This window comes from Oreochromis aureus, linkage group 17 (genome assembly GCF_013358895.1).
Source record: "Oreochromis aureus strain Israel breed Guangdong linkage group 17, ZZ_aureus, whole genome shotgun sequence".
NCBI classification, from domain to species: Eukaryota; Metazoa; Chordata; class Actinopteri; order Cichliformes; family Cichlidae; genus Oreochromis; species Oreochromis aureus.
Genome location: NC_052958.1, coordinates 4,087,554 through 4,113,294, shown reverse-complemented (window position 1 = coordinate 4,113,294; position 25,741 = coordinate 4,087,554). Strand labels below are relative to the sequence as shown.

The window sequence follows — 25,741 nt, the reverse complement described above, 5'->3', positions numbered from 1 at the left end:
GCTTATTAAGTCCAGCCCCTATTTAGCTAATTGTGTATATCTGTTTCGATTATACAGTCTAATATATAAATTCTTATCTTAAAAAAACAACCCCCCCCCCCAAAAAAAACGAATTTCCCAGAGGAATCCACCCGAGGGATTAATAAAGTTTTATCTTATCTTATCTTATCTTATCTAGACATTATCCATAAATAAATTTACATTTTTTTTTTAATTTTACCACATGTGACCTTAAAAATAATGAGTGTTTGTGCTCCAAACCTTGTTAACTATACTTAACCACCCTTATTTCTATTTCGTATGACATGGTGTACTTTTGTGAATGGTAACCCAAATCTCCACATAGTAACTCAAGTATGATAAAACCAATGAACTACATCAGGTATGTAATGATCTCTGGGGAGTATATAAATGATTATGTATAATATTATATAAAAATTCACTCCCAACATAGTCCCCACAAAGGGGAAAATATGTGTTTTTGTATGAGGCTGCAAATAAGTTAATTTATGACTGAAGATGAACATTTTAAAATTGGGGACTGACTAACTTTTGAAGCCATCCTCAAATAGCCACTCAAGAAACTAAACTCTTTCCAAATAAAGCTCCACTACCATGAAAAATTAATATAATTCTAACAATTTATAAATTAAAAATAAACCATGAAGTATGTTTTTTTTCTGTTTACAGCAAGCCTCTCACTTTCGGTAAAGACTCAAATGTTATTATGATCCTTCTCACAGTGTGAATAGTTGCCTGAGTGGCACGTTTACCACTCTGGTCACGTCTTATTTGGATGGATGGGCAGATATGATGATGTCCTTTTAGGAAATAACAGGGACGATCTGATATCCTCGTGTTGGCGTTGTTCCCACATCATCATAATTAATGTTGTTCCAGGGTCCACATTACAAGTAACCAATCACCTTCTTGTGACGTCATACTTTTGCGACTTCGAAAAATACCCGCCTTAAAAAAACAAATGTTCTTCGGGAAACCGCCTTTTCTCCGCCGATCCAGCAATTTCAATTCCTCTCAAGATACTTTTCTTTAATAAACGGTAAGCATAATACATATGTTTTCCTTGAAATGGATAGCTGTTTGTTTGCTAGTGATAGGCTACTTGCGAACCAGTGTTCTCCAGACAGAGAATTGCGTGTCAATGTATTATGATTTATTATGAAAGTACAGGTGAATATAGCTCTCCCGTCAATATATTATGATATATAATAAATGTACAGGTGAATATAGCTGTCAAAACAATGTCAGGCAAAATTGCAGTAGCTTCCCTGATCATTTTACAAACATAAGTGAAGAGAATTTGAACTAAAAGGCCTAGACTAATGGTTGTGTGCTGAATCTATGAATCAAACTATCACCTGGAAACATAATTACCTGGTCCATAGCCGTGAAACTGGACATGAGTTCTTGATTCTATGGAGATTAACAGTAATCCAGAAATTTACAAATTTGTCCTGGGCCATCATGTAAATGTTGTCCCAGGGACATCGTGTTAAAGTTGTCCCTGGGACATCGTGTAGATGTTGTCCCTGGGACATCGTGTTAAAGTTGTCCCTGGGACATCGTGTAAATGTTGTCCCAGGGACATCGTGTTAAAGTTGTCCCTGGGACATCGTGTAGATCAGCGGTCCCCAACCTTTTTTGCGCCACGGACCGGTTTATGCCCGACAATATTTTCACGGACCGGCAATAAGGTGTCGCGGATAAATACAACAAAATAAAACTAGTGCCGGTACCGAAAAAAAGAAGATTTATTCATAACACACGTGAAAAGACCCAGGAAAACCGAGTTAACGATAAAAACGATAACAAAATAACGCTGAAAACCGATAAAAACCCTGAAAACCATACATTTCACACCTGAGCCTCAACTCTCGCGGCCCGGTACCAAACGACTCACGGACCGGTACCGGTCCGAGGCCCGGGGGTTGGGGACCGCTGGTGTAGATGTTGTCCCTGGGACATCGTGTAAATGTTTCAATGTGGCCTCAGGTAAAGACAAGAAAAGAGACTATTACAAATTCAACTGCATCAGAGCTGGAAAAAAAAGTCGAAACAGCTACAGAGCAGTGGGCTGTAAGGCCTATGTTTCATTTAAAGTACTCAAATGTTGGAAAGACCACACAGTCATCGTGCAGCATACATATGATAAGCATGATGGGCATGATCCTTCGGACCCAAAAGACGCACATTTCAACAATATTTCCAGTGGTTTGAGGAGGAAGATTGAGGAACTGCTTTCCCTTGGAACTAAGCCAGCCATCATACTAACCGAATGTCATAAATGGGCCAAAGAACATGGACACAGAGATCTTCACAACAGAGAGCATTTTGTCACACCACGTGACATTGACAGTGTTAGAACCTGCATGATGAGGAAGAAGCACTTTAACTGTAGAGACAGTCAAAGTGTACATACCTTACTTAATGGAAAACATCAAGAACATGTTCTCTTCTATCAACCATACACATCTGACCAAGAACTAATGATTGTTTTGCAGACACCTGTAATGAAATCAAACATGGAGAACTATGCAAAACAGTTAGTATTTGTTGACACCACCCACTGTGTTAACCAGTATTCATTTCCCTTATTCACACTTGTTGTAAGAGATGATCATGGGCGTGGAGTCCCTGTGGCCTATGCTATTGTCAGCAACGAAAGTCAGAAAACCCTGGAAACTGTTCTTGGAATAGTTTGTGAGCATTTCCCAACTTCCCCGAGGTAAATAATACATTGACAGCTATTAATTTTGAAATAATTCCTTTTCAAAAAAGTTATAACATGCCAGAATCTAATGCTATAGCTGCAGCATGGGCTGCAAAAAACTTTCCTTTCCAGTTGTTAAAGTTATTCCTATAGGCTATATGCAGTATTTTATATATCTACTTGTGAGTTGAAATGTTTAATTTGGCATTGAAGTGGTGCTTTGAGATAGCAAAAACATTTTCATACTGTTTAATCTCATTTAGTGTTTTCTTGTTTTCTGTAGAGCATTTATGGTTGACAAAGACTTTGCGGAAATAAATGCTTTGCAGAAGGTTTTTCCAGAGTCAGCTATCCTTCTATGCTGGTACCATGTCTTGCAGGTAAACCACATTGTTTTCTTTTCACGTTGTCTAAGATGCACCTGAAACACATTTTTACAACAGGGTCACTGTTGTTATGATTTGCCTCATTGTGACATTCACCTACTCAGGTTAATGAATATAAAGGGATAAAATGTTGAGTGACTATGTCCATCCATTTAAGACCACAGTGCACTCATCTTCTGGTGGCTGCTTCCCAAAGCTCTTTTTGACATTTAAAAATATGTTTGCCTGGTAGATTTCTGTAATGCACAGGTCCTCTTGTCCAGTGAGTGACAGTTATTTTTGTACGTCAGCTTTCTTTTATGCTTTTTGTACAGCTGCTCCTCTGTCTCTCTCTCCAGATTAACTTTTTTTCTCTTACATTGACAGGCTGTTAATCGATGGCTTTCAAAATCTGAGTCTGGGGTCCATGGGCTTTCTAACACCCAAAAGAGAAATGAAATCATTTCTTTCTTTGGTAAGCTGAAAGCTTGCACATCTGTAAGTGTAATTTGTCTATTTCACATTTTGATTTCTTGATTACACTAAGAGCATAATAACTTTCAGTTGCTAAAAAAAAGTTACAGAGAGATACAAAATAGATTTTTGAAATGATTTCTAAAACTGGCTTCTTATCTTGCTTATCAAAACAAGTACTTAAGCTGTGCAGACTATCATTGTGTCGCCCACAGTGCAGTAGAACTTGTGAGTGGGATTCTTTCACAGACAGATGCTGAAACCAAATATGCTTATAGGTTTAGTGTTCCTTCTTAGCCATTGTAAGGGAAGAAATAATTGCTTCTTAATACAAAAACACGACATATTATTAATAACTTAAAATTCTTAATGTTATTCAATAAAAGGAAAAGGGCTTCAATACATAATATTAAAGATTTCAATAGGTCTGTTAAATGGATTGAAATATATTCTGTTGCATCCAATTCTCTTAGGAGGAAGACTTTAAAGCCACATCAGCAGAGTTTTGCCAGACATTTAAGCAAAACCCTTATTGGCCACATGTGGTGTGACTACGGCCGTCGCTTCAGTCACGCTCGTTCTGAAACAAACAATGTGATTGAAAGGTATGATTTATTATTTTGACCTCATTCAATTTTATTGATGAAAAAAAGATGTTATGCATTAATCCAAGAGGCTAAACTAAGTAGGTTCTTCATGTCATTGCCAGAACAGCTTTTAGGCGAATCCTTTAAATTCTAGCAGTGTTTTTTATGTTATCACAACAAAAAACAGAGTAGGTGGATTTGCCTAAACCAGCTAAACCGGCACAGAGCATTCCTTTATAAAAGACGTGTGCAATAGGTATTCCAATTTTTTTTTAAATAATACACTCTTGATTTAAACTTTAAATTCCTTCAATTACAGTTATTAATCATTTCAAATAACTTTTTTTCAGATTTTTCCACCGCCTGAAATACCAGTTTTTATCTGGCTACAAGAATAGGCGTCTGGATGATCTAGTCGAAGTGCTCCTAGGGAAGGCCGACGACTACTTCTCAGTCATAAAAACCCTGCAAGATGTGGGCCGCATGAAAAACAGGTTTGCTGACACCTTGTCTCAAGTTTCAGACTCTGCTTCAAGACTGATGAAAAGTGGTTGGGCTCTTAAAATTACAGTCAAGAACAGCCATGGAGTTAATGCATATCAAGTCCCATCTGAGTCAAGAGAAGACATAGTGTATGTCTGCCCTGTTGAGTCCTACTGCAACTGTACATATGGCTTACGAGGACTTCTTTGCAAGCATCTAGTGTTACTTGCAAAATTAGCAGAGGTTGACAATGACATCTATCCAAACATGGAAACAGACATTTCTACCTTGGCAAGAATTGCAGTGAAAGAAAGGCGTTACTTTGTACACTGTGAGGACTTGAAAGTGATAAAAATGCCAAGTTTGTTTGGAAATCTGTTTTTTTGCATCGGCTGAAACACTTCAGTGCACTTGTTGTACGTTCTCTCACTATAACACATGTGCTTGCCTGAAGGTGGCTTGTAGCCATTTTAAACAAATGAAAAACTCTCTGAAAAGTCCTTCATCAACTTTGAATGACACTCCTGTAGTTGAAAGCACAGACAAAAAATGCACAGAAGATGCGGTTGGAAAACTAAATGCTGTTTTAGACACAGTTAAACAGTGGGCATTCATTCCAGAGGGCATTACTGCAATGATAGATGAACTGCATACAAATGTCTTAAAAATAAAACAAGAAGTAGGCAAAGGTATATGTCAGTACGAAATAAAGACGACAGATAATGCACGCAAAATTAGGCCATTGCATTCTAGCAAGAAACGTTCGGCCAGCATCGACATTCCAACAGTCTGTGAAAATGAATGTGAACAATCGATAACCACTGAAAGGGAGACATCCTCTGGAGAAAATGAAAACCTTTTGGAATACAAAACAAGAAAGAGAAGAGTTAAAGCTAAGTATATGCACAAGTAGACTTTTGTGTAGACATTTCAAAGGGACTGCATCCATTACTTCTGTTTATTGAAACCTAAAGCTGAATAGCTGTCTTAACTTTCTGCCAAGGAACAGATGAAAAGAAATTGTTTGGTCTCTCTCAAGCAGTTGTTATTTATGTGTGTTATTCATTACTTTGGCTTGGTTGCTGTTTTTGATACAAATTCATCTGTGCCCATTGTAATACTATTTTTATATTGCTATGTATTATAAATGAAGGATTACTTATTACTAGTAAAAGTCTGCATTTGTAATAGTTGGTATTATTTATAAAATATGTGCTCTTAACTTTTTTGCTCCATAAAATGGTACCTGTCACTTTTTGGACATAGAGTATCAGCTGTTGAGGACCCCTGGCTCATACAAAATAGAAGTAAAAGGTTTCAACATCCAGCCTTTTTATGATTAAATACAAAGTGTAATAACAGAGTTATTGGGGTGTGATTTTGTTAATAGTTAATCATCCTTAATTGTAATTTAGAGTATGACTAAGTATAACTTTAATAGTAATGATGAGTAAGAAAATAAAAAATTCAATTAACAAAGAAATGGGGTTTTTAACTCCCGAGAAAAAAAAAAAAACAGAGCAACCAAAGCAAAGCATTGCTGCTGAAATGGTTCAATCTACAAAAAAAATTGAGATTTTACCATCCTGCCTCTAAAGCTTTAAAAACTGAATAGGCAAAAATGTAAACCTTACTTACATAGGTTAAAGCTATAGTTTTCAGTACCATTATGACATGCACTCCACATGAGTTCCCATCCTGTTGATGTGGGTGGCTCACATGTGACAAAGTCCACTCTCCAGTGCAGCCTCTTGCTGAAGCAAATGAGCTGAGAGATCGCAGTTATTACAAATAAAAAGCATATAGAGAAATCAATAACCACGTTCGGTAATGATTTCAATTAAATTAAATATGTTATGTTAAATATGTTGATTAATTACCTCCAGTTTTTCAACACCGCACTTTTTCTGACCTCCGACTCTCCAAATGAATTCATATAGACTATGGTCCTCTTGGGTATGTCACAAAACTGTTTTGTAAAAAGATGGATATGGTAGGCTTGGGCCTTGAGCCTTCCTAATGAGGGACGCTGAAAAGTATCATGCACTAGAGAGAGTGCAAAATCTGTGCAACTTACAAACAAGGTCCAGTGGCTGCCGTTTTCCAGACAGGCTCCAATCAATTTCTCATACATCTGAAAGATGTTTTTCTGGAAATAAAAAGAATGTGACAAGTATGTTTTTCTGTCAAGAATGACACTGCAAAATTGCGAAAGCTTGTCAGGTGAGACTTGTAATTAATTCTGCAGATACACAAACATATAGAAAGTGTCATTTTTTTGTTTACATTAATTAAGTTCTATAGTGTGTACGAAACAAATCAAGACCACAGACTCACCACAGAAGTGGAAAAACTAAAGACTTTTCCACTAAACTGTTAGTGGACACCAAACTTTGTCGTCCTTGTTAAATGTAGGTAATCGAGATACTATCATATGATTTGGACCCAGTGGCGCTCCGTAGAACGATTTTAGGCAGGGTTAAATAAATACTGCTTTACTATTGTCTTCTTTGTGTTGAAGTCTATTCTGGCATGTCTAACAAAGTCTAACAAAATTCCTTATTTATTCTTTTTTTGTGCATTTACAACGTCAATGAGTTGAGAAGCAGAGAGGCGAGAGATAGCAAACGAAACCGGAAGTAAATAGGGGTTACTTCTCTCGCCTTTTCTCCTCCCCGTTAGTCTTCGGTCTAACCACGCGGAGAGAGGAAAACTTCCCATAATTCTTTGCTCAGCATGGCTGCCTCCTGTTGTCGGCGTGTGTGTAAACAGTTGTAACATTTGATAAACGAAAGAAAGAAAAAAGTGCAGTTTTCATGAGTCTTTTAAATCGCACACAGATCTCTGGAAATCCGCTCTTTTCTTATCAAGCGACGAGGCCAAGATGAAGATCAAATCCAAGTCTTCGTATCACAAATCGGAGAACACCTTCAGGGTAAGAGCCCACAAACACACTGCGGCGTGTTAATAGTACAGCAGCAAAGACAGAGCTGAGAAAAGCTAGTTTGATGTGACTCTGTCATATTTATAATAATTTATGTACCATCTGCAGCACGTTTAAAGTCATGTGATCTGAGGTTCTTTTGGTCTTTTTTTTAGTTTCTCACATTTGCTGAAAGACTCGCCAACGTCAACATCAACGTGATCCATCGCATTGACAGAACTGGATCTTACGCTGAGGTCTGGAATCAAAATATTCCCCTTCTTATTACGAACACCACTCTCATTTGATTGCATTCATCTGTGTCTTACTGCTGAGTACTGTTTTGCTCTCTTTGCAGGAAGTAGAAACATACTTCTCTGAAGGACTTACAAAATGGAGGGACCTCAACTTGACCATACATTTCAGTATGTATAAAGAAACATGAAATATCCCATACCCTGGGGGAGCTTGTGTGTTAGTATTCTGGAGGAGAGATTTGCACGTGAATCTAATACTTTTCCTTCACAGCCACGTTTCTGAAAGAGGTTTCCAACAAGAGCCAGTCATTCAACATGCTGGTTTTCCATCAGAAGTCCATCGTGGAATCTCTGAAAACCCACCTGGCCGTCCAGAACAGTCTGGCCTACCAACCCCTGCTAGAGTAAGAAGTATTTTATTTTTTGTAGCTGTAGACTTGCATAGAATCATCAGGCTGCAATCTAAGCGCCTAATTTCTTCCTCCAGCCTCGTGGTGCAGCTGGCCAGAGACCTGCAGACCGACTTTTACCCCCACTTCCCAGATTTCTTCCTTCTGATCACCTCACTGCTCGACACAAAGGACACAGAGCTCCTGGAGTGGAGTTTCACCTGCCTCTCCTACCTATACAAGTACCTGTGGAGGCTTATGGTGAAGGATATGGCCAATATCTACAGGTGAGACTTAACATAAAGTCAGAGGGGCGAGTACATTTTATTTTTTAATGAAATTTGAGATAATCAGGAATCTATTTTTAAGACTTAAAATGACTTAAGAAGCTAGTTTTGGGAAGCAAAGTGGGTGAAAATGGGTGTATGCTTTGTAATTTGACCTTAGAAGTGCTCTGGTTTTCCTTCTGCATCCTTCGCAGGTTACTTGTGTTACTAGAGATCAGATGCACATGTGATGGTTAAATGTGAAACCTCTTTCCACCCCACAGTTTGTATAGCAGCCTGCTGGCACACAAGAAGGAGCACATCCGCATCTTTGCAGCAGAAAGCTTCTCCTTTTTGATGCGAAAGGTTGGTGATTTGGGTTCATGTCTCCATTTCTTGTTACTTTTGATTTACTTGTCATCTGCTGCAGTACATTTCCATCGAACATCTTCTATTATTATAGACGGTTCTTGTATAGCACTTTTCTACTCTACACTCAGCACTTATTTCTTCCTCTAAGTGCACTTTTATCTAACGCTCATACACATTCACACTCCGATAAACTTGTTGGGAGGAACTTGGGTTAGCATCTTTCCCAAGGATAGGTTGGCATGCATTGGCATGCAGACTGGAGCAGCCAGGGATCGAGCCGCCAAACTTCTGATTATAGATGACCTGCGCTAACCACTGAGCTTGTAGCAATTTCTTTCCTTCTACTGTATTTCTTTATTTGTTGTCGTTTTCCCTGATGAACTGGTGTGTCACTTTGTCCTGCAGGTTCCAGATCTCGATGCTCTGCTCACCCACGTGTTCTCCGACCTAGAGGAGCACCCTGACAAGGTGGAGGGAACGGGCCAGCTGCTGTTTGAGATGTGCAAAGGAGTGCGAAACATGTTCCACTCCTGTGCTGCTAATGTGAGTTAACAGAGTGACTGCACGGGATGGACGTCACTTAGGTTGAATTAAGCACTTTTAGGTGTCGCTTATATAACTTGATGTGCTAAGCAACCTTTTTATCTTTCCAGGCTTTCTCTGTGGCGTTGCGTAAGCTTGGCCCAACAACCAGCCGTGGAGTCTGTCTCCCGTGGACCTCTGTTAGGGACGCTCTGGATCACATGGTCCAGGCAGCAGCCGATCACGTGGACAGAGAGCACATGCTGGTTTTGTGGGAGTCCCTCCAGGTAAGGCTGGACTCTATTTTGTGTCTTTTCTGCACTTTTTTTACTCCCTGCCACGTGTTTTGATGGGGGCGTGTCCTCTTCTTAAGGCCAGCATGTCGGAAGTGCTGGACATTATGGAGGCGAAGGGGAAAGATGCAGACCCCGCGACAGAGCAGCTGGAGAGCCTTCTGTTCATTCTGCACACCCTGGCATCCCACAAGGGTGGAGCCAAGGTCACCAAACCGGAGTCTGTCTGCCAGGTGAGAGGAGAATCTAAGAGATTTAATTATATATAGAAATGCGAGAAATTCCGTGCGTTATGTGCGTCTGATCGTACGATCTCGTCCTCACAGATGGTGTTGAGGCTGATCCAGAGCTCGTGTCTGTCAGCTTCCTGCTCCCGTCTTCTTCTCCAGATCACCTCCTCTCTGCTCCTCGGGGAGAACGTCAGCCTGCCAAACTCACTCATCCAAGAGACTGTGCAAAAGGTTTGTGCATGTAAACATGGCTTTTTTGCATCTGGTGTCACAGTGTGCGTAAGGACTGCATTATAAACACGACCAGAAAGAGAAAGTTGCCCGTTGCTTACGTGCAGACTCTCTGGAAATCTTCTTTATCAGATATTTCGGAGCACTGTGGGGCACGATCTGATTCTGGAGTTCACCAAAGAGATGTTCACCATGAAACAGTTTGAGCAGGTGAGTTGACTTTTTTATTTTATGTTTCTTTTGAATCTCGCGGACTAACTCGCTTCCTCCTCTGCTGTCCTCCAGCTCTTACTCCCCACCCTGCTGCGCTTCACCACAGGGCTGTTCAGCCAGGGTGATGCCCTCTCTCGCCACAGCGGCCTGGATGTGTTGGTCAGTCTGATCCTCGCTAAAGCTCCGCCCCCCACAGATGGCTCCATGGCCTTTGAAACCTACCCACTGCTTTTCACCGGTCAGACAACAGGGTGAGAGTCTATGGTGAAATGTTATTTTCTGCTGTTGTCGTGTCATTTTCCACGAGGTAAATCTGTTTTCTCCTCCAGCAGAGTGTTTAGCAGGAAGTTGGAAGTTCAGCTGGGCCCTGCCGAGTCAGAGCAACTAGCTGTGCCTGAGCTGGTGCTGTCAATCATTAAAATTCCCGATGAGCCGAACCAACCCGTCAGTAACCTCTCGCTGCCGTGGGCTGCACTTGTACTGCTGCCTCATCTCAGGTAACTCCTCCCTGCAGTCAGACTCCTTTTGGTCGTGTGTGCAACAGCATTGGTCAAAATGAGGAGGTGGTCAGGAGCAAGGTACAACAGTGAGCGTCTACGGGCATTTGTAAAGCATCTTAGCGGTTCTGTCATGGTTTGGGGCTTTTATCAGCCAGTGCTGTTGGGGATCTTGTCAAAATTGATGGAAATATGAACACAGAAGCACTATCAGTCATGGACTGACCTCCCCTGGAGCTCGAAGCTCAACATTGTTTAAGTCATCTTAACTGAGAACAAAACAAAAGGCAGCCAACATCCAGAGAAGATGCCTGGAGAGGATTAGTTTTGGTTCTGCAATGTAGTTGCGTACATTTCTTTTTCTTCTGTCTGTTCAATGCGTAGAACTGGCTTTTGTCTGGCTTTTGTGCTGGGAGCCTGTAGTTTGTGTTATGAGTTCAAAAGTATTGGAGATGGATACAAGAGGAAAACCAAAATAACAACACTGGTCCGGCCAGGTTGAGTCAAACGATGATTTTAATGAACACACGTGTGGGAGAGGAACACTGTACGCAGACAGCATCGGATCTCAAAATGGTGGAGCATTGCTCAAACTCTTATAGCCTCTAGTGGCCCCACCTAGTCATAAAAGCCTAAACATTCACATTCTTTCTCTCACACAGCGCCTAAGCTATGACCTCGGCTCCCTGTTTATCTGCTCCTGCTGAGATGGGGCAGAAAACATCTCCAGTATATTCTGTTCTCTTCTAATGAGATCATGACTCTCTGAAAACAGTATTTCTTATAACTCGGCCGTATAATGCATCATAAAACAATATCATTCATTCACAATAAATCAGCAGTCTAATGTAATGCAAAACACTTTAACAAATGTAATAGTTATCACCTTCTTCTAATTCAGGAGAATAATGCAAACTAAATATTTCACAATCTTTAATTAGGGGTATAACATGGCATATGGTAATATTATAATCCCACATTCCCCCTTACACCCTACAATCCAGTGTTGCAGGGCACTCTGTCCCCCTTTAACGTATGGACCATATGTGAGATGACCTCTGTGTTTGCGCAGTTCAGATGCAAGAAAAACTATGATTACAACAACAACAGTAGTTACAGATGATTCCCCTCACTCCCCAGTTCTCCCACAGCTTTATTTTGGTGCTACCTTATACCCTTGAAACGTACTCAGACTAGAACCTCTGTCCGAGGAGCTTTTAGCCTTTATTTTATTGCTGCAGCTACCAGAGTCTTCCAGTCGGGTGATTCTCTGCTCTTCTTTCTTCAACCTCAGGGGTTAGACCACCCTTCAGTCAGTGCACAGATCAGGGGATTATTCTGCCCCGATTTCAAACGATGATCTGTGTATTCTGGGGTCACAGATGTGTCCCCCAGAGAAAGGAACAGGAACGTGTCCCCCTTTTTACCAAGAGCCTCCCGAATCTTGTTGGTCTGGTGTTCCTGGATTTCCGCCAACCCCTTCATGGTTATTGCTGTGTTTATGGGATCCATCCTCTCCAGGTCACTAGTCGGAGCCCAAACGCCATGACACTTGAACCCAGTTGGTGTCTTGGCAGTCTCTGTGTCTTTCTCTGCTGCGAAGGATCCTCTTATCTCTGTGACCTCGTCTGGTGTCTGTTCCTTTCTCTGTAAGAGACAGTAAACCAACACACCTCTCTTCCTGGCCCTAATAATCTAATGTTGTTATCCATTGTTCCTCTAATGATTCAAAATCGGTTCAGCACACCATGTTCAGGACTTCCTGACCAGTGACTTATTCTACTCATAATTTATGTGTGTGTAAGCGTGTTTGCATTTAGCCCTCTGCACTCAAGTCATTTCCTACACTTTATCAGTCCGGACATCACGCCGAACGAAGCTTATGACCTTCAAAAGACCGAGTGCCAACTCATTATGAGCACATTTGCAATGTGTGTATGAAAATTATTAAAACCACTCATTTTAAAGGTTGCTGTGAGCTAACTCTGACAGTTGCGGCTCAAAGTTGATGCTACCAGGGAGCAGAAGTGAGGCATTTGGGGGCCAGGGACCCATGACTTCCTCTGGATTTTCATGGCAAACTTGACCCGAGTGCTTAAAATAAAAATCCGACCACACTCAGAGGCAACCCAGAGCAGCGGTTCCCACCTGTTTTGCACCACGGACCGGTTTTTTCTGACAATATTTTCACGGACCAGCCTTTAAGGTGTCGGGGATAAATACAACAAAATAAAACCAGTACCACAAAAAAGAAGATTTAGTCAGCGTTGGGGACCGCTGACCCAGAGAGTTGGGGAGAATTTCAGTTTTTTTTTTCTTTGTCACCTTACAGTGTATTCATACACAGGCAAAAAAAGAGAGAAACATGTTAAATGTTAATATTTACACTCTTTTGCTTCAGGCCTCTGGCTCCAGCTGCTGTCGTACCTGATGTGACAGCTTTCCTAAACCGCCTCCTGTGTGAGATCGAGGCAGAGAAACTAGGGAAAGGTTTGTGATTATTTGTTTGGTTGGTTTTTATTAACACAAATGTTTTCATTCGGTTGCACTTTCATACGGCTCAGTGGGATAATTAACAAATACGTCCAAAGCAAATAAAATAAGGACTGGAATTAATCATTTACCAACAAGTTAGAATGACTGGTTGTGATTTTAGTTATTTTTTAAAAGTCCGAGTTAACCTTAAACTTCATGTCAGGGATTTCTACAACCCTAAATTTGGGCACCAAAGCAAAAACAGATTAAATGAAGAGGAAAATTAAAATACTTTATATATTTAATCCCCCAAGATTTAATGAGGTTTTCCCCAAAAGTGGTGAGGGGTGAAAAAGTAAACAATGATTTTTTTAAAATTGCAAATTGAGTGACTCCTTTCTTTCCTGTCCTCTCTCCAGCTGCTCTGTTCGTAGCCAGACAAGCCCTGAGCTGCCTCCTGTCTCTGGACAGCTCTGCCCAGCTTCTCTCACTGGTCACGGTGGAAAAAGTCAACTCGATCCTACGGTAAGCTCTGCGTGTGCGACCTAAAAACACATTTAGCACCCTTTCTCTGTTGCTGAATGAGTCTCAATCTATTGCATCAGATTCTAAACATCTTTCAACAACCTGTAACTGCTGTCGTCGTGATTGTCACAGGAAATTTCCCACAGACCTGTCAGCTCTGCTGCTAGCGGACTTGTACTACACTCGTCTGTCACTCAGTGGGGTTTCGGAGCACCTATCCCACAATGCCTTGCTTGAACTCTACCAGATGCTGTACTGCAACCTCTCGTCCAACATTTCTAAGGTTTGTGCCAGATCACAGAACATTTCGGAATAGTTTACAGAACAAATTTTTCCCCCTTAAAGTTGAGATATCTCACAACCTGAAGGCGCTGATTGTTTGGGTGTTGGTAAAAACAGACATATTTAAACACAGTTTTGTTCTTTTTTCAAATTCAGATTCGTCTGCTGACTCTGAGGCTCTTCTCTCAGTTCGATGCAGAGCTCCCTCCACAGACTGAGGTACAACACCCGCAGATTCTCATTAAACACATTTAAAGTTCGGAGTTGTTGGAAATGTTGTTTGACTGTCTTCGTCCAGGGTGAGGATAACGTGGAGGTGCAGTCGGTGTTCGCAGTGTGTCTGCAGGCAGAGTTGGTGCCGGCTTCAGTGCACGACTACAGAGAGAAGCTGCTTCACCTCCGGAAGCTGAGACACGACCTGGTGCCGCGCAGCCTGCCCCGTGGGCCTCCTGGCACCGTCCAGCAGGTGTGGAGAAGAGCAGTGATGAAAACATGACAGGATGAATAGTGATGCATGTCCTTTATCATGTGATAAGTTGTTTTTTTTTTTATTGTTGCAGAGAGTATAAATACAGTATGTTAGCATATATAATAATGTTATGGTGGCCCTGAGAGGCCAAACGGACTGCAACTTAAGAAAACACCAGCAATAAGTTAAACGCTGCAAAAGCACACAAAACACAAAGGAAATAGAAAAAACAAAAATGGAAATAGGAAAAAACAGATTTCCAAAAGCATAGGGGAAGTGTTTCTGGGGAGACAATAGCCCGACGGACCAGTTGCAGGAACCAAAATATGCTATGAATTGTGCTGGGAGACACTTAAAAGAAGTGGAGGATCTGTTAGTTTTGTGATTAAAGAAAAGATGAGAGGTAAGTGTGTTAGCCTAACTATTAGCCTAAAAATCCATCATCAGTATTATATGAATCATGAGATTAAAACACACTTACCTAGCATGTTTTGGTTCCTGCAACTGGTCCGTCGGGTTATTGTCTCCCCAGAAACACTTCCCTTGTGCTTTTGAAAATAAATTTCTGTATTCTTTTTTTCCTGTTTCTGTTTTGTTTTGTGTGCTTTTGCAGCGTTTTTCTTATTGCTGGTGTTTTTTTAAGTTGCAGTCCGTTTGGTCTCTCAGGGCCACCGTATAATGTAGTTATAGAGAAGTTATACGGTTCCCATACATGAAGGGAACTTTTTTATTTTTAGATTCTTGGGTGGATAACCTTCCTCTTGTTTTGCTTCAGGTTCCTCTGCGGTACCTCATTGCAATGCTGTTTGTGAACTTCAGGCCTCTGTGGGACCCAGTCATTGAACTTATTGTGTGAGTGTAAAATAATCACGCTTGTTTATGCTTTGCCACGTACGTTCCATCATCTATGCTCCCGTCTTGTTACATGGGCCTTTCTAAATGAGTATGCTGCTATAGAATGCTTAGGATTTCCTCTAAGCTGGCCTTTCTGTCAAATTACAGCCTTTTTCTGCATTTCCTTTAAAACTACGTTGACACTTTGAGGTATCCATGGAATACATTTGGCGTAAATGGGTTTCTATCTTTCCTCGTTGCAGGAGCCATGCCAGAGGCATGGACAACAAGGACTTCTGGATGGTGTACCATGAACATCTGGAGATGGTGGCCGGGCTGGCAGGTAAGGCTGTTTGGTACTTGTGTCACAGCATGTAATTATGATGGCATATTTATTTACCTATGAATGCCTTGAACTGCCAAAAACACATTAAAAGGGAATTCTGCTTTCTGCATGTAACAGAGAAGGAATTGGAAGAAGATGATGATGATGATGATGATGAAGAAAAGCCCAGTGTTCAGAGCGAGCCAGGCTGTGATGTCATTGAAAGCGGGGATGTGGGGACTCTTTTCCTAGAGCAGCTGAAGTTGGCCTCCGACCCCAGTGAAAGGACAGACTTCACTAACTTCCGCAGTTTACTGTGGCGCGCTATGGCCCAGTTTACCGACAGAGTAGAGCCACGCAGCCGGGAACTGACCCCGCTGCTGCTCAGGTTTATCAGGTCAGTGTCAGCTGATCGACCATTTTCCTTAAATTTTATTAAAAGAATATGTTCTGTTATCTGATCTTAATCTTGGCGCTTGTTGGCAGGAATGAGTTTTATCTCACAGACCTGCTGGTGGCGCCCACTCAGGACCTGAGGAAGAGAAGCGATGCTGCCCTGCAGGATAAATCAGGGATGACTGAGCACATGGAAGAAGGGGAAGAGGAGGAGGAGGAGGCAGAGGAAGGAAGCAAACAGCAGAGGAAGTCACTTCCAAGAAGAGCAACGGCCAAGTAAGAAATATTTGTAATACTGCAGTCCTCAAAGCAATGAAGTTGTTTTCAGGGATATGATTTGCAAACTGTTTTTGATTTTACCATAATTTTTTTAATCATGTTGTTTCTCTGATGTCAAAGTGATAGCTGCTTTATTATTTGTAGTTACTAGTATAATGTCTGGTTTCCATTTTCACTTTAGACTTCATGTAAAGTCTGTTTAAGGTATTTAACTGCACAGCATTCAATTTATTTGTTGGATAATTGCATAAAAATATCTCCCAAAAAGTCACTTAAGTTTCTTGTTACTTAGAGACCACTCTCCTAAATTTCCTTGATATGGTTTAAAAGAGCAAGTTATAAAAATACATTTCTCTCCAGGTTTTATGGGGTTGAAAGTGACCAAGAGACCAAAAATGCAGACTTCATTTCTGCTCTGACGTTTGCCATTTTACCATGGAAGTCTGTGGATTGAGTCTCTTTTGGATTCAGCCTCAAGTGGCCAATCAGGGAACTGCAGCTTTTGCCACAATTTTATTTTATTTTATTTTATTTTATTTTATTTTATTTTATTTAGCCCTATGGGTTACCTATTCAGTTCAATTCAGCTTTATTTTTGTAATGCCAAATCACAAAAACAGTTGCCATCTGGGGCTTTATATTTTAAGATAAAGACCCTGCAATAATAGAGAGAAAAACCCAACAATCAGACTAGCCCCTATGAACAAGCACTAGGTGACAGTGGGAAGGAAAAACTCCCTTTTTACAGGAAAAAGCCTCCGGCAGACTCAGGGAGGGGCGGCCATGTGCCGCAAGCGCTTGGGCGTGGGGGTAGTTTTTACCTAGTGTGCATAATTAAATCAACTTATATGTATCAGAAAACTTTCATTTTTAAATAAAACTTTGATATAATAACTATAATATAATTCTAGTGTATTGTGCAGTAAGTAGAACATAATGAACTGAATTTGTCTTTTGTTTCTCAGACAGCTCATCGCTCATCTGAAAGTATTCGCCAAGTTCACCAACCCTCGGGCTCTCTATCTGGAAAGCAGCCTCCATGAGCTCTATAATCAGGTAGTGCCCAAGTCTGTAGCATGCAGCGTCACACACCCTGTCCTTAAAACATATGAGTTGTTCCTTACTTGAGTCATTTTGAAGCGGTTGCTATTTTCTGGCAGTTGTATCATAGATTTCTTCTCTTATCTGTCTGTGTTCAGCTGCTCACCCATCAGGATCAGCAGATTCAGCAAGTGACCCTGGAGTGTGTCATCACATACAAGGACCCCAACATAGTTCCGTACAAGTAAGGAAACTACCCTAATCACCTTAGGAGATGGAGAGGAAGTGATTACAGTGCAATTCTCTTTGGCAGCGGCTCTCTCTCTCTCCCTCTGTCTCCTCTTCAGTGGTTTTATTGTTAGGGCTCTTATCATCAGCCCTCTGTGGTTACAGATCTAGGAATGCAGAGTTCCACCTCTGTGCTGTTTCTGTCTGACATTATGTTCTCTGCTGTCTGTTATCAAGATATCCATTTACCACACATTCAGCCAAGCCACAGACAGACGGTCTGATCCAGGGGCCATTACAGATGCTCGTGTGTGTGTGTGTGTGTGTGTGTGTGTGTGTGTGTGTGTGTTTGGTGCTTTGTTCAGGATCAGCCTGACACACTGAGCTGCTTTCAGAGTCTTAATTACATTTTTTTGTAGTTTTTTGCCACTTGTAGATCGAATTCTAATTCTTTCATACAACACATGTATTGTTTGTGCTTATGAAACATATTACAATATGGGAGAAGATATTTTAGCAAAGGTCCTGCAACACCTTTACTGAGTGTGTGTTTGCATTTTTTCAGGGAGAATCTTGAGAGGCTGCTGGATGACAAACACTTCAAAGAGGAAATCGTCCATTTCAACATCTCTGAGGAGACCGGAGTGGTTGATGCTTCCCACAGAGGCAAACTTATACCACTGCTCATGAGGTACTGTACAAGTTCCACTATAAATTTTCAACTGTAAAGGTAGAGGCAGCATAAGCATGCACGAGCAATATCAAACTTTTAATTTACCACACAGCAACAACGAGAAGGTTTTTTTGCCCCAAACTTCTGACTCTTGCACAGTCTTGGTTGTTAAATAGCTCTATTTGGGTTACATATTGCCTTCTTAGTTCATAGATTTACTCTGGTGTCCTCGAGAAAAAGAGGATGTTGCTTTTGTTCACACTCTGGCTGTTTGTCTGATGCCCTCCAGTTGCTGAACATTTCTTCTGTGTTTTGCTTAGAAAGATTTTTTGTTTTGCTCTGCATTACATCCATCCAGTGTTTTACATAAATCAGCATGATCGCAGCTTCATGCTGTAACCCATCTGGAGAAGTAGTAAAACATTTTTACTACCTTTAACTTTCATTTCTAAATTTATTTTGGCTTTAAGGGGAAAATTTCTTTCAGAAAATCACGTATTTTATTGTAAGTTTGTACAGCTCAGTGTTGTGTTGTGTTGTGTACGACACAGGATCCTGTTTGGTCGTCTGCGCTCCAAAGCAGGCAGCAAGTTTCAGGGGAAGGCGAGCGCCACCTACCGGTCCTCCATCATTCTACGCTTCCTGGCAGGATGTCAGGCTGAGGAGCTGGGGATGTTCATTGACCTGCTTTTTGAGCCAGTCAGCCATCACTGCCAAGGTAGGATATGAAAACGTCACAAGTAATTTATAAAAACAGACAGAGTGTCAACAGGTTGCAATTAATCTGAGTTGGTTTGTGATAAAATGTGCTTCTTGTCTGCAATGCATCTCTTTGTAGTGGGGGACTTGATTCACCTGGTGCATTCCTACATAAAAGGAAGGTTGCAGAGTGCCTGCATCTTTTTACAGTTTATATATACAATTTCTGTATGTGTAGATGGCAACAGATGCTCGACTTTTAAGGCTTTATTAGAAACAGATGCCATGTAGTTTTGTTGAGAGCCCGAAGTAATATTGGACAACATTGTTGCACGTTATCAGATAATCCAAGCGAGATCCGCTAGCAAAGTGCTTTCACAGACTATTTGGGTACAACAGGCACTCACAGATAGCTGCTATCTAATGCAGATGTTTATAAAAAAACAACAACAACAAAAACGAACCAATATTTCATCCATCGTTTCCTCCTCCTGCGTCCTCAGGTTCCTGTCTGGCTGCAGTTCAGAGGGCGATAGCAGATACCGACCTGGGTGCTGTCCTGCCGCTGGGCCGTCTTCACAGCCTGCTGAACACAATAAATGTGGTGATCCAGAAACTGGGCCACCTCATCCACGTCTACCTGCCCAAAGTGCTGCAGATCCTAGTGTGTGTCACAGCATCCGTGTCCACCATTTTGGACCAGAGAGACCAGGTAATCAGAATTATTCTTTCAGGCTAGAAGTTGTTTAATAGTCCTAACACTTTTTAACCGTCCTTATTCCTTTCTGTAAAACATAAATATAAAGAAGTTCATATCTGCTCTCTCAGCTGCGAGCAGGCTGTATTAATCCTCTGAAGAACCTGAGGAGACTCGGGATCCTGAGGATCCTGGACTTCTTCGATTGCTTTGACACCTACAGCTTCAGGCCGGATGAGATTGATGCTGTGTTTGAGGCAGCGATCTGGCCTCAGGTACGTGTTGGAGAAAGATTTATGTATTCTTACTGAGTATTTCTTTACTTTGTCCCGGCTTTCTGTTGAGTTTAAATTTGTTTTTATATGCAGGTGCGCCGTCTCCAAACAGAGAGCACCTACTCCCCCACCCCTCTGCTGAAACTCATCCATGTGTGGTCCAAAGATGCCAGGTCAGCATCCTTCACAGCGTTGGCTGGTAGCTTCATCCAGGCTTAGTAAACCGTGCTCAAAGAGATTTTTTTTTTAATTGTTTCAGGTACTTCCCCCTCCTTGCCAAGCAGAAGCCAGACCACCCAGAGTGCGACATCCTTCTAAACGTCTTCGCCCTCCTCTCAGCTAAGAAAGTATCTCCAGCAACCATCACAGTAGTAATGGACATAGCTGAGTATTTGGCAACAGCTGCAGACTTTGTTGCCTCGGACACTGAGACGGAGCTCAGTGTCAACGCCTGTGTGTTCCCACAGCCTGCAGAGGGAGCTCTCATCGCAGCAGGTTAGCACATCGTAACGAGAGTTTGGTTTGATTTCCCTCTGCTGCTGATCACTGTTAAACGTGCATATGTTGTATCCTCCAGATTCACTTACTCAAGGCTCCAGATTGCTGCTGCCTCACATTCCCACGCTGCTGCGCTACTTCAGCGGAATTGTACGCAACACAGACAGACTCAAGAAGAAGAAGTTCAGGGTACAGGTGGCCAAAGAGCTCAACATCCTGTCCAAGTGAGTTGAATGTCAAGTGACTCATTTTGGGTCGAGATAAAGGTTATGATTGTGATTGTGGTTATTGTTATACACGCGGTTGACTCTTCCCCAGCTAACAGTAGGATGTGTCACTCTCTCGCTGCCAGGGTCAGCCGATTTGTGAGCAACAAGGAGCAGAGCTCGATGCTTATCAGCCTGCTGCTTCCTTACCTCCAGAAAGGCAACAAATCACAAGTAAGACTTACAACTGAGTTTGTTAAATGACTGTAATTTCAAGGTTCAACATCTGTAGTAACGACATTAATTTATAAAAACTTTTACATAAAAGATTTTGTAGTGTTAGGGTGTGTGCTCGAGAGGTTCTGCTCAAGATGAACTTTGTTTCAGGAGACAGAAATCGACCTCCTGGCCACCATACAGAACCTGCTGAGACAGTGTGACAAGCCCTCCGTCTTCCTCCGGCCGCTCAGCAAACTCTTCTCCATCATTCACAACAAGCTGCCAAGGCAGGCCCTCACCAACGTCTTCCAGGTACAGCAGAGAATTAATGCAGCGTTACGCTGTCTGTAACTTATAATGTAGGCATGGTGAGATCAATCATCAGCGTATGGACAGATGCAAACCCAGAGCACTTAATCTCACCATTTTCTCCACCACAGTCCTGCTGTTAGCCACTGTGTTAAAATGTGTTTGGCTTTGTCTTATTTTTATTTATTTATTTATTTAATTTTTATTCATTTCGGGGGGAGGTGGATGACTGTGTTTGAAGTTACCAGCTAAGAGTAAATGATACTCAACAAAAATAAAATAAAAAATCGACTACTTTTCCAGTTCACTGCACACCAAGCTAGCTAGCTGCTATAGCGGCCATGTATTTGCTCCCGCCTGTCGTTCTGTCATTCAAAGCAGCCACGCCCCTATTTAGGCCTAATTTTAAGCCTTAGTTGAAAGCGGTGTGTTATGTAAAAATTCAACATCCGTTTGGCTGTTATGAACTGAGAATTTTGTACCAGACGTGTGAGTTGGTGAATTTATCATGAGAGTCTATGGGGATTGACTGTTTTTTAAGAGTCAGCCTCAAGTGGTCATTCAAGGAACTGCAGGTCTTGGAATTTCTTCTTGTTTTCACTTAGCTACACCGCACTGAATATCCTTTATGCTCGCTAAACTGTTCTGTGATAGTGCATCAAGTAACATAAAATAAAAAGAGAAATGTGTTCACTCCTGTACAACATTAGCTGTTGGAACTATTGTATGTCGTTGCACTGGGTGTCCAAAAATAGTATAAAACAGTGGTGTGAAACATAAGGACTGGGGCCCAGAATTGGCCCGGCACTCGAAAATGTGAAGGGGGAAATCAATTTTGAACTTTGAACCGTATTTTCATAAGTTTTGCAGATTTTTCTACTGATACAGAGCTTTCCCATAACCATTCATACTACACTAATGTAATTCAGTAATAGAGTTCTGTAATTTTAAATGTTTACTGCTTACAGTTTAAGCCGGTATTCCTTCATTGTGTAGAAAGTACTATTGAAACTGCACTTCTTTTTCTAATAATAAAATATCTCAGGGATCAAATGTGTAGTTAAGCTTTTGTACACTGACAGAAAGTGGAGTTTCACCAGTCTGGTGAGCTGTATGTGGCCTGTGATGCCTGGTGTAAATGAAGACAAATTGGGACAAATAATCAAAATAGGAACTAATCAATTTTCTTATAAATAACAATTAAAAGAAAGTTGTTATTATTACTTTTTGTAGCCCTTTTAACTGACTCCCTGTGTGCGCTGCTCTGTTCTCAGACTCTGTCGGATCTGGACCCTTCACTCACATACATCACTGACTTGGCAACAAAGGTGAGATGACTTGCGATATTATTATTTAGACAATTATGAGGAACATTAGAGAGGAAATAACATCTAACTCTTCTACAGGTCTGAACTGTAACCTCTGCCGTCATGTTCAGTCTGGGTCACGATCCAAAGAGCAGCAACTAACGGGCTTTTCTTGTGCTCACCTTTGCAGCTGAACGCGTTTGACAGTCGACACTTGGATGAGATCCACTTCGACGTGCGTTTGACGGCGTTCCAAGACGCCACCAGACGAGTCAAAGGCATGCAGACTCTGGACCTGGACTACATCAGCACCGTCATTCACAATTGTTTCCACACTTATGAGGTAAATAAATATTCACTGTGACACTTTCTAAATCATTTACCTTCAGGATAAACATTTCATTGGCTGATGTTTTGCTTCTATTCTCATGTCGCTCCTCTGATGCAGATCGGGGACATGTCACTGGGAGACAACGCCACCTTGTGTCTGTCTGCAGTGATCACCCAGCTGGCAGCGGTCGGGCCCGGAGAACAGATCTACAGGGACGTAGTGCAACACATCATCCTGGACGCTGTGCACAAGGGACTCCGCAGCAAAACGGAGGTAACGGCTGTAACTATGGTTACCGCTTTGTTGTTTCTGTCAAATGACACAGATGCTTGCTATGAAGCCACTAAACTCACTTGCTCCCTCTGTTGTGCTTCTTTGTCTTTCAAGAGTGTGCAGCATGAGTATACAACCATACTGGCCTGCCTGGTGAAGACCTTTCCTTCCAAGAAAGAGTTTAGAGACCTGGTGCAGCTCGCCAACTACAGCGACCTCGAGTCTGACTTCTTTGAGCACATGAAGCACATCCAGGTAAAAGAGAGAACACAAAAACTCACACTTCTGCCTCCTCCTCCTTTATCCGACTGATCGCCTTTTCTCTCTGTTCAGATCCACCGTCGGGGTCGTGCCTTGAGAAAACTCGCCAAACAGCTGACCGAGGGTACGGTGGTGTTGACGCCCCGTTCCCTCCAGAACTACATCATGCCGTACGCCATGACGGCCCTGCTGGACGAAAAGATGCTCAAGGTTACTTGATTGTGGTTTCATTTGAAAGTTCAGGACGTATTTTTTTCCTTTTTCTTTGTGTCTAACATCTTTATTATTTCTCCTCCTCCATACTGCAGCATGAGAACATGATATCAGCATCGGTGGAGGTGGTGGGCGCGGTATGTCGCAGGCTCACCTGGTCCAAATACCTCTACTACCTCAAGCAGTTCATCCACATCCTGCAGACAGCGCAGGCTGAACAGAAACTGGGTGTCAGGTAAGGTTGCACATATCTGTAGTCACACCATATCTTTTTTTGTCGCTTCTTTTTAAATTACCTGTTGTTCTGCTTTACTTACTCCAGTTTGCTGGTCACCGTCTTGGAGGCTTTCCATTTTGACCACCAGACCCTCAGCAGAGAAATGGAAGCCGCCAAAGCCAGAGAAGGTGAGTGAATCGGTGGGGTGACGTGAATTTGCTTGACTAACTAAATGAATAAATGAAGTAAAGAAATATAAATGTGTGTCTTTGGGAAGCTGGGAGTGTGGAAATCAACGCAGACGACAAAAACGTAGCTGCAGATGACGAATCTGACGCAAGCGACGATGAGGAAGAGATGGAAGTCGACGGTAATGCTTCCACTGATGTCCCCATGGAAATGGAGGAAGCTCCTGCCACTAAAGTCAAGGCGAGGGCAGCTTCTAAATTATCCACGGCAGTGAGTGGACTGCCGCAGAGCGCGGAGGAGCTGGAGTCTCTGATCGGTTTGATCCATCAGACTGTTAATGAGAGCGTGCTGCCCCGTCTCCACAAGTGTCTCAATGCAAAGGTACGACGGACACGAACGTTTGGATGTGTTGGTAGTTTTTCTAAAAACCTTCAGGAGCAGAGTGATGGTGATAGTGTGTGCGTTTCCTCCAGGTGAAGCGTGACGAGGAGCACAAGGTAGTGAAGTCAAAGGATGTGAAGGATGAGGAGGTGGTGCGTATACCGATCGCCTTCGCCATGGTCAAACTAATGCAGACACTGCCTCCGCACATCATGGAGGCCAACCTCCCCGGGTACGCAGCACAAAAAAGATCATCTGTTGTGTATTTCAAACCTTAGACAGTAATATGACATCCAATTGATTATTTCTGCTTCTTTTACAGGATTCTGATCAAGATTTGCGTTCTGCTGAGGAACCGTTTCCAGGAGATCCGTGACGTGGCGAGGGGAACTCTGGTGAAGATAATCGAGACTTTAGGCTGCAGATATCTGCAGTACCTGCTCAAAGAGATGCAGGGTGTTCTGGTCAAGGGATACCAGGTTGGAATACACACACCCACACACACGCAACAATGCAGTCCTGCAAACACCAATAAATGCTTCAGGTCACCTTAGCTTTATTAATATAGCGCATGCATCATGCAGCAGTATGTGCTTAAAAGAGTACCACAAGTAGAAGTATGCAAACATAAGTACAAGTGTAACGTGATAAAAGACAGTGACAGTTATCTTTTTATGTGCATGCTCAGACTTGTATGAGTACATCTAATTCAGCTAACCCTAGACAGGATATATAATCTAATGTTACATCTGATATCATAAAAATGTGTCACAACAGTTGACATGAGGCAAACCTGATCAGCCTAATATTTGTCTGTTTTTGTCCCTCCTCCATCCAGCTCCACGTGTTAACATTCACAGTGTACCAGCTGCTCTCAGCTCTCACTCCAACCCTAAAGAGCGGAGACCTGGACCCCTGCATGAACATGCTCATTGATGTAAGCTTGACGTCTTTCAGGAAAATTTTTTTCTTTTTACTTTTTTGTATTTATATTCATCTCTGTCCCCCTATTACACCCTCCTCCTCCCTGTTATTGTTGCTCCACTGACCAGATCTTCAATAACGAGCTGTTTGGGACGGTCGCCGAGGAGAAGGAAGTGAAGGGTATCGTTTCCAAGCTGATGGAGGCCCGCCACAGTAAGAGCATGGACTCTTATGAGCTACTGGCACAATTCTGCAGCAAGGAGAGCATCACCAAGCTCATACTGCCCCTGAAGGAGGTGAGGAGGGATTTGAATTTAGAAACAGGAGATAATTGGTAATCAGTCACAGCGGAGGGTAATCTTTTTAAGAGGCCAACAAGATC

The 25,741-nt window shown here is 42.0% G+C and overlaps 1 protein-coding gene and 1 long non-coding RNA gene across 3 annotated transcripts in view; one reads left to right on the top strand and one right to left on the bottom strand.

The window, feature by feature from the left end:
* The first annotated feature begins 4,515 nt into the window (after positions 1-4,515).
* The window catches only part of utp20 (UTP20 small subunit processome component), a 29,150-nt gene continuing 7,924 nt past the window's right edge, over positions 4,516-25,741 (top strand). Inside the window, exons 1-46 of one of the 2 annotated variants that reach the window (XM_039600951.1) lie at positions 4,516-4,651; positions 7,481-7,575; positions 7,740-7,820; positions 7,922-7,988; positions 8,092-8,224; positions 8,308-8,496; positions 8,760-8,841; positions 9,253-9,390; positions 9,501-9,656; positions 9,743-9,895; positions 9,989-10,123; positions 10,256-10,333; positions 10,409-10,587; positions 10,669-10,833; positions 13,235-13,323; positions 13,728-13,833; positions 13,966-14,116; positions 14,272-14,334; positions 14,414-14,581; positions 15,360-15,436; positions 15,682-15,761; positions 15,882-16,140; positions 16,230-16,415; positions 17,384-17,474; positions 17,618-17,703; positions 18,253-18,378; positions 18,912-19,078; positions 19,563-19,771; positions 19,888-20,031; positions 20,125-20,204; positions 20,291-20,526; positions 20,609-20,753; positions 20,882-20,969; positions 21,123-21,266; positions 22,538-22,591; positions 22,761-22,913; positions 23,019-23,174; positions 23,289-23,429; positions 23,508-23,645; positions 23,744-23,883; positions 23,971-24,053; positions 24,143-24,435; positions 24,528-24,667; positions 24,758-24,914; positions 25,274-25,372; positions 25,488-25,655. In XM_039600951.1, coding sequence (XP_039456885.1) covers positions 7,525-7,575; positions 7,740-7,820; positions 7,922-7,988; positions 8,092-8,224; positions 8,308-8,496; positions 8,760-8,841; positions 9,253-9,390; positions 9,501-9,656; positions 9,743-9,895; positions 9,989-10,123; positions 10,256-10,333; positions 10,409-10,587; positions 10,669-10,833; positions 13,235-13,323; positions 13,728-13,833; positions 13,966-14,116; positions 14,272-14,334; positions 14,414-14,581; positions 15,360-15,436; positions 15,682-15,761; positions 15,882-16,140; positions 16,230-16,415; positions 17,384-17,474; positions 17,618-17,703; positions 18,253-18,378; positions 18,912-19,078; positions 19,563-19,771; positions 19,888-20,031; positions 20,125-20,204; positions 20,291-20,526; positions 20,609-20,753; positions 20,882-20,969; positions 21,123-21,266; positions 22,538-22,591; positions 22,761-22,913; positions 23,019-23,174; positions 23,289-23,429; positions 23,508-23,645; positions 23,744-23,883; positions 23,971-24,053; positions 24,143-24,435; positions 24,528-24,667; positions 24,758-24,914; positions 25,274-25,372; positions 25,488-25,655 — 6,024 coding nt within the window. In that variant the 5' untranslated portion in view covers positions 4,516-4,651; positions 7,481-7,524. Of the gene's footprint in view, positions 4,652-7,385; positions 7,576-7,739; positions 7,821-7,921; positions 7,989-8,091; positions 8,225-8,307; positions 8,497-8,759; positions 8,842-9,252; positions 9,391-9,500; positions 9,657-9,742; positions 9,896-9,988; positions 10,124-10,255; positions 10,334-10,408; positions 10,588-10,668; positions 10,834-13,234; positions 13,324-13,727; positions 13,834-13,965; positions 14,117-14,271; positions 14,335-14,413; positions 14,582-15,359; positions 15,437-15,681; positions 15,762-15,881; positions 16,141-16,229; positions 16,416-17,383; positions 17,475-17,617; positions 17,704-18,252; positions 18,379-18,911; positions 19,079-19,562; positions 19,772-19,887; positions 20,032-20,124; positions 20,205-20,290; positions 20,527-20,608; positions 20,754-20,881; positions 20,970-21,122; positions 21,267-22,537; positions 22,592-22,760; positions 22,914-23,018; positions 23,175-23,288; positions 23,430-23,507; positions 23,646-23,743; positions 23,884-23,970; positions 24,054-24,142; positions 24,436-24,527; positions 24,668-24,757; positions 24,915-25,273; positions 25,373-25,487; positions 25,656-25,741 lie in introns of those variants that run through there. The other variant, XM_031743468.2, reaches the window with a different exon arrangement.
* On the bottom strand, positions 6,248-6,859 carry LOC120433915. The gene is made up of 3 exons (XR_005608837.1): positions 6,718-6,859; positions 6,521-6,609; positions 6,248-6,408 (listed from the first exon to the last, which is right to left on the bottom strand). It is a non-coding gene; the product is annotated as an uncharacterized LOC120433915 (long non-coding RNA).